We start from the raw sequence: 7956 nt of genomic DNA, 5'->3' as shown, positions 1-7956 counted from the left end.
GAACCCGCCACCTTAGGTGTATGTGGCTGGCGCCTTAGCCGCTTGAGCCACAGGCGCCGAGCCCCTGGGCTGGATTTGAACCCACCACCTTAGGTGTGTGTGGCTGGCACCTTAGCCACTTGAGCCACAGGCGGGGTCTCCTTGCTCAGGGTGGTCTGGAACTCCTGAGCTCAAAAAGTCTACCCACCTCAGCCTCCTAGAGTCCTGGGATTACAAGTGTGAGCCACCTTGCCAGGCCTTGTCTTCTTTTTCTTGAACCTCAGTTGTGGTGATTACTTTATTCTTTGTGGTTTATTTAACTGACATGCCTTATTTATTTTAGAATATTCTACAGCATCCAGAGCTGTGCTTTGCACAGTAGGAAAGCGGTTTGGGTTGCTTAAAGGAGCAGAACTCAGTTTTGGTTTCTTGTCTTTTGCTTCACTAGGTATTTGATAGTCGTCCTGTTCTCCATGCATGTTTGAAGGTGAGTTATTTGCTAGGCCCTGTTTAGTATTTATTCTTTCTGTAGAGAGTGCCTCAGCTGAAGTGAATTCCCTGATACCTTGCCTACAAGCCAGTCTCCAGAATCTGTGGCAACAGATAGTAGTTTGGGGACAGCAGTGGAAGTACTTTCCCACACTAGTTGAATGACCATAAAAGCCAATATTCCTAAGTTTAGAACTTTTGGTTAGAATCTTTGAACTAGGAAGAATGACTTCAGGGTAGTTGAGTTTAGGAGCAGGTAGTCACTGTCCTTGTTAGTCCTTCCCAGGCAGCAGAGACAAGGAGTGGATGATTCTTCTTTTTTAAAGCCTGTGAGGTGTCCTTATGAATTTGAGATCTGATATCCTGATAATTGCCAAACTCCTCTCACATGGGGATAGCCCACATTAGCCCTAGATTTTGTGGTAAACCCAATGGGAAGCATGTTGCTTCTCCACTCTCAATGTTCCCTTCCAAGTGGAAGGCAACCTGTTCTTGTTATCTCCTGGCCTCTCTCCCCCTCTTTACTCAGTCCACTCTGCTGTGGTGTGGGAGATGGACAAGTTGGGGACAAGTGATTTATCTTATTAGAAAATTTGGAAATTGGCCATGTGCTTTCTCAGCTCAGTTTTCATCTTGGGAGTAAGTTACCCTGAAAGAGCTGCAGTTCCTCTCTACTCTTCTGTGCTCTCGTGCTTAACAAAGCCTCTGTCCATTGGCTGTGTCTAGAGTAGGTAACACTGCCCAGTTTAGGGGTTTAGTTAGAAGGCCCATTTAGTTTTTGCATTAAGCTACATTCTCTAAATTAACCTTTTGGACTCATCCCAATTTATTTTTTACATAAGAAATGAGAAAGTAAAACTCCTGGGCTGGGCAATATTACGTTGCCTCAGGCAGAGGCCTTTCAAGTGCCTCAGCTAAAGGTCAGTACTGTGTTTTTTATTTTCAGTATGGACGTCTCTTTGTGGAAGCATTTCTGAAGCAATGTATGCCGCTCCTAGACTTCAGTTTTAGAAAACACCGGGTAAGAGCTGAGATCAGAGAATAGAGACAACTGCTTAAGCCAGAAGTTCTTAACCTGTGGGTCACGACCCACAGGAAATGTATTAAAGGGCCATGGCATTAGGAAGGTTGAGAACCACTGCCTTGAGAGTCGCTCAGAAGGGTGGTGCCTGTAGCTCAGTGGGTAGGGTGCTGGCCACCTACACCCAGGCCAGCTAAAACAACAATGACAACTGCAAAAAAAAAAAAATAAAAAATAGCCGGGTGTTGTGGTGGGCACCTGTAGTCCCAGCTACTTTGGAGGCTGAGGCAAGAGAATCACTTGAGCCCAAGAGTTTGAGGTGCTGTGAGCTGTGATGTCAACAGTTGCTCAAAGATAAGTCCACAGTGACTTCTGGGTTGGGGCTGGGGGTGGGAATAGTCCCCTTGACCATATTCTGGGCTACAGTTCTCCTTGGGCTCCACTGGTCCTCTTGAGCTATAGCCAGAAATGCCTAAATAAGACTGAATATTAAAGTAGGCTGAGCTTTTCAGACCTACTCTTGTTCAAACCCACCCTGGTTCAAACCTACCTTTCTACTTAGACTCCAGACCTGAAGGTGGTGGTTCCTTTTAACTTTATGTTACTATGCTGCTGCAATTCCCAGGACCTCATGTGTCAGGGTGTCATTTGTTTGTTCTTTTGTGCTTCTCCAGGTCTACTCTCAGGAGTGATTAAAACAAGAACTCCTTTGTATTATAAAACCCTTTGTTACGGTAATGAATAGTCTTGATAGTTTTTTTAGCCAAGTGGTACCCAAACTAAAGTAGTAAAGTAAGGATGGAAACAGATGATTTTCTATACATACTTAGTGAATTGAACTTTGTAGAACACTCACTATATTGTTTTCACTCACTATTTGGTTCATCCCTCAGAGCCCAGAACAAGAAAGGGGAGATGGTATTTTATCCTAATATTGCAGATGGGAAAACTGAGACATTGTAATGTCCAGGTCTTAACAACTCTTTAGATGTACACAAGGGACAAAAGTGAGATGGTTGAGAATAAGAGGTATTCAGCATTCCTCCTATTTAAGGGCCAAAGGAAAATGATTATCAGCATAGCCTAGGAACTGTAGCGTTTATCCTCTTTAGAGCCCTTGGTTGCAAAGATATCTTGCATCCAGAATCAAATTAGAACATTTAATACAGCACTTAATTTTTTGGCTTTAGGAAGATGTTTTGAGCTTACTGGAAACCTTCCAGTTGAACACAAGGCTGCTGCATCACCTGTGTGGCCATTCCAAGGTGAGAGGGGAATGTTAATAGCCTGCCTGTTAACTTATTCTGCATTTGTTACTGGGAGACCCATAGGCCACAATTACTACTTTCTTTTTTATGCTTTGTAAAGCCTTTAGATCTAGGGCTGTGTCCAAAGACCATTCATTCAGAGCAGTCACATCCTTAGTTATTGGACAGTCATCTAAGGGAAATTTCTGCATCTACAATTTGAATCTCACTCCATATCTCTATTTCATCTAGAAACTCTTCTTTTTAGAAGAGTTGGAAACAGGTGGGAGACATAGAAGGGTGGTGAATGTATTACTGCTACAAAGTCCTCTGGGTAGAAAGACTATAATGTAAATGATGACTCTGCAGGAGAAGGAAGATGGCTAGGCTATTTACTTGTCAATGAATGCATCTGTCTCTTATAAGAACATCTTAGCATTAAAAGACTTTCCCACTTGATGCCTCCTTACAGTTGAACGATGTCACTTTTTGTCTGAAGGAACACAGAACTGTAGAGTTCTGTAGTCACCTGCAAACCAGCTGATTCATTGATCCCATTCCTATTGCTGTTTACCCTTCCGGTTCTAAGTTTAGAAGGTGCTGAACAATAGAATTTTAAAGATTCTATCAGTTAAATAAAGCTGTTGCCTGTGGTTTAATATCATTATAATATATGTTTAAGAATATTTTAGGTTGGTGGGGCCTGTACTCAGTGTGTAGGGTGCTGGCTATACACACTGAGGCTGACAGGTTCAAACCTGGCCTGGGCCAGCTAAAACAACAATGACAACTGCAACAAAAAAAATAGCCAGGCGTTGGACAGCACCTATGGCCCAAAAGAGTAGGGTGCCAGCCCCATATGCCAGAGGTGGCAGGTTCAAACCAGCCCCAGCCAAAAACTGCAAAAAAAAAAAAAAATAGCTAGGCATTGTGGCAGGCGCCTGTAGTCCCAGCTACTTGGGAGGCTTAGGCAAAAGAATTGCTTAAGCCCAAGGGGTTGAGGTTGCTGTGAGCTGTGGCACTACAGAGTGACAGCTTGAAACTGTCTCAAAAAAAAAAAAAAATGTTTTAGGTTAAGGCCGGGTGCAATGGCTCACATCTGTAATCCTAGCACTCTGGAAGGCTGAGGTGGGTGGATTCTTGAGCTCAGAAGTTCAAGATCAGCTTGAGCAAGAGTGAGACACTATCTATACTAAAAATAAAAAAACTAGCTATATATTATGATAGGTACCTATAGTCCTAGCTACTTGGGAAGCTGAGGCAAGAGGATCTCTTGAACCCAAGAGTTTGAGGTTGCTATGAGCTATGGTGCTACAGCACTCTACTCAAGGTGATAGGTAAAACTCTGTCTCAAAAGCATATTGCAAGGGTCAAGTCAAATCTATCAGGTATTGAACCCAAATGTCTTAACACTGTGATTTAAGTAAGGGAGGTGAAAGCTATGTTAATTAGTAGGATGTAACCACTCTGATGTGTACAAATAATCAACACATTCAGTCCCACAAAGACATAAGTGTATTCATGATCTATGTATATATGCTTAATAAAAAAATAAAATTAAAAAAAATAGTTTAGGTGAATTCATTGATGATTCATCAATAAGAGGTTATGAAGAGGAGTGAGGTGTTGTTATGTCTTCTAGGCTTTGAATTTTTTAGCTGCCATTCTTTTTGGAATACTGTGCCAAACTACTGCTCTTTGATGGAACATATCTTTGGCCCACATTGGCAGGGCTTATGCTCCTATTCAGTGTTTAAGGCATTAAGAATTCAAAAGGTTCTATATAAGAAACATGAAGGTGGGCGGCACCTATGGCTCAGTGGGAGGGGCACCGGCCTCATATACTGATGTTGGTGGGTTCAAACCCTGCCCCTGCCAAACTGCGACAAAAAGATAGCTGGGCATTCTGGCAGGCACTTGTAGTCCCAGCTACTTGGGAGGCTGAGACAGGAGTATCGCCTAAGCCCAGGAGTTGGAGGTTGCTGTGAGCTGTGTGACGCCACAGCACTCTACTGAGGGCGATAAAGTGAGACTGTCTCTTAAAAAAAAAAAAGAAAGAAAGAAACATGAAGGCATGATAAACTCAGATGAGATGGGTGTATTTATTTCCATTCAGATTCACCAAGATATGAGACTCACCAAACATGTCCCTTTGCTTAAAAAGACCCTGGAGTTATTAGTTTGCAGAGTCAAAGCCATGCTTATCCTTAACAACTGCAGAGAAGCTTTCTGGCTGGGCAATCTCAAAAACCGGGACTTGCAGGTAAGCTGTGGGCCCTGCTGTTCTTTGTGAGAACATCTGAAGGTAGGTAAAGGAGGTAACCTAAGCCTTGCTCTCTCAACAAGACTGCTTTTTTCTTAAGTCTTTGGGTTGGTTAGCTCTTAGTTAAAGTACATTTTTTATGGCCCCTGATCACAGGCTGCACCCTTCAGCAATAAAGGTCCTAAAATACGCCTTTGATAATAAACAGTGCCTCAGTGGAAACAGAGCCAAATCAGTACAAACTTCTCTCCACAGCCAGAGAGGGCTGCCTTAAAGCCCTGCTGAGGGTAACATTTTTATATACACACAAATTTCTTTTGTTTGATATTTTGGGGTTTTTTTTTTTCTTAAGCTAGTCATACTCCTGAAATTACAAATTACTCTGGCTAATTTTTAACAAATGAATATTTCTAAAGTCTTTGAATTGTCTGATTGGCTAAATCTTTTGCTGCTTATAATACTGTTTTGTAGTGATAGCCATTTTCCAATAGAGTATAAGTTCTTCTCATTCTTGCTTACAATATCTGAGTTTTATAATTGGTTATATACAAAAAGAATAGCACCTTTTTGTATATAACCAATACAAAAAGAGGCGTATATAACCACCTACAAAAAGAATGGAGGCTCGCCGCCTGTAGCTCAGTGAGTAGGGCACCTGCCACATATACCAAGGCTAGCGGGTTTGAGCCCAACTGGGGCCTGCTAAAAACAACAGTGACAACTGAAACCAAAAAATAGCCAGGCGTTGTGGCAGGCACCTCTAGTCACAGCTACTTGGGAGGCTGAAGCAAGAGAATAGCTTAAGCCCAAGAGTTTGAGGTTGCTATGAACTGTGATGCCACAGCATTCTACCAAGGGTGACATGATGAGACTCTGTCTCAAAAAAAAAAAAAAATAGCACCATGGAGAATTAGCTCTCATTCCATGCTGATAAGATCATTCAGCAATTAGTGAGTAGAGCCAGGGTTTGAGTTTAAACAGTCCTAATCCAAAGTTGATATCATTAAACCACTTGACTATACTGACTTTCAGCCTCTGCACAGCCATTCATGGTTTACGTATTGGTGCTTATATACTTCAAGGTATTATAGGAAATCTTAGAACCATCTTTAATATTAACTGAAAGAGCCCCCAATACAATCTAGCTTTGTAAAATCTTGTTTAAAACAATACTAGAACACAAAGATGGATCTTTTATTGAACTACTTATTGTAGCAGAGCAATAGGCATCTCAAAAACCCAAGGTTGAGTATACCTTCTCTAGATGTTGGATCACAACTTGGTGTCCATGTTTAACCATGTTTTGAATGGCTAGAATATCTTCCATTGTGTTGCCTATAAACTCAGCCTTTCTCCCTAAGATCCCAAAAGTGATTGTTATAACCCACCATTTTTCTTGTCCATTCACATTTAGGGTGAAGAAATTATATCGCAAAATTCCCAGGAGAGCACAGCAGATGAGAGTGAGGATGACACATCATCCCAGGTCTCCAAAAGCAAAGCAAGAGAGGTATCTCTGCAAAAAGCCCTGGAGTCTGGCATTAATTGTTGCATTTTGTTGACTATTCTAAGTTGCTAGAAAGAGCAGAACTTTGCCTGCTTCTGTTTATTATCAAATATTTCTGTGCCTGGCTCGGCACCTGTAGCTCAGCAGTTAGGGCACCAGCTACATATACCAGAGCTAGAGGGTTTGAACCCAGCCTGGACCTGCCAAACAACAATGACAATTACAACCAAAAAATAGGTGCTGTGGCAGGTGTCTGTAGTCCCAGCTACTTGGGAGGCTGAGGCAAGAGAATCACTTAAGCCCAAGAGTTGGAGGTTGCTGTGATGTCATAGTTCTCTACAGAGGGTGACATAGTGAGACTGTCTCAAAAAAAAAAAAATATTTCCGTGCCCATCTCCGTTCCTTCCAATAACTTCGATGCTTATATAATGTTGTGGGACCCAGAAAAGACAATCACAAAATCTTAGAATAACTCAAGAGCATCTCAAGTTGTGGCATATGTTATGAAGTTGAAGATTCCCCTCCGTTATAGCCTCCTATTTTCCATGAATTCATTTCTGAAGCCTTTTAAACAGGAAAAAAGTCAAAGCATTCTGCATATTGAAAGGAATGAGTTAAACCATTTGAACATGTTTGAACACACAAAAATAGAAATGTGAAAGCCAAAGCAAGAGTCAGAAGCTGCCACCATAGAAAACTAAAATTAGAATAGAGGTCCTTGTTTTTTTCTACAGTACAGATGCTTTTGAAAATTTCAGGGACCTAAATAAAATTATGTGTACATTTATAAAATTTTGCTACAATTCAGATAGGTTATATGGACACTGGGAAGTTCAGATTTAAGAACTCTTGCCGTGGCTTGGTGTCCATAGCTCAGTGGTTACGGCGCCAGCCACATACACTGAGGCAGGTGGGTTCAAACCTAGCCCAGGCCTGCTAAATAACGATGACAATTGCAACAAAAAAATAGCCAAGCATTGTGGCTGGTATCTGTAGTCCCAGCTACTTGGGAGGATGAGGCAAGAGAATTGCTTGAACCCAGGAGTTTGAGGTTTCTGTGAGCTATGATGCCACAGCACTCTACCAAAGATGACATAGTAAGACTCTGTCTCAAAAAAAAAAAAAGGTGGTGCCTGTGGCTCAAGGGAGTGGGGCTGGTGCTGGAGGTGGCAGGTTCAAGCCTAGCCCTGGCCAAAAACTGAAAGAAAAAAAAAAAGAATTCATGATATCAAGAATGAGAAGCTAGAGGTTGTGACTCTTGCCTATTATCCCAGCTACTCAGAAGGCTAAGGCAGAAGGATTGTCTGAGGCCATGAGTTTGAGACAAGCCTGGGAAAAATGGCAAGACCCTGCCTCTTAAAAAAAAAGGGTGGGGGAGGCTTAGTGCCTGTAGCTCAGTGGCTAGGGTGCTAGCCACGTACACCAGAGCTGGTGGGTTCAAATCTAGCCC

The 7956-nt window shown here is 42.1% G+C and overlaps 2 protein-coding genes across 2 annotated transcripts in view; one reads left to right on the top strand and one right to left on the bottom strand.

Annotated features, from left to right (window-relative positions):
• Nucleotides 1-7956, bottom strand: part of FANCD2OS (FANCD2 opposite strand) — a 26869-nt gene that overhangs the window by 12351 nt on the left and 6562 nt on the right. The window lies entirely within an intron of this gene.
• FANCD2 (Fanconi anemia complementation group D2) overlaps nucleotides 1-7956 on the top strand; it is a 73521-nt gene that overhangs the window by 64126 nt on the left and 1439 nt on the right. The window contains 5 exon segments of the mRNA XM_012802473.2: nucleotides 428-466; nucleotides 1415-1489; nucleotides 2680-2754; nucleotides 4853-4999; nucleotides 6414-6509. Of these exon segments, the coding sequence (XP_012657927.1) occupies nucleotides 428-466; nucleotides 1415-1489; nucleotides 2680-2754; nucleotides 4853-4999; nucleotides 6414-6509 (432 nt within the window).

Source organism: Otolemur garnettii, unplaced genomic scaffold, assembly GCF_000181295.1.
Source record: "Otolemur garnettii isolate 467f Iridium unplaced genomic scaffold, OtoGar3 scaffold00015, whole genome shotgun sequence".
Classification (NCBI taxonomy): Eukaryota; Metazoa; Chordata; class Mammalia; order Primates; family Galagidae; genus Otolemur; species Otolemur garnettii.
Note: the sequence above shows the minus strand (reverse complement) of the source record. Positions and strands in the feature narration are given on the sequence as shown.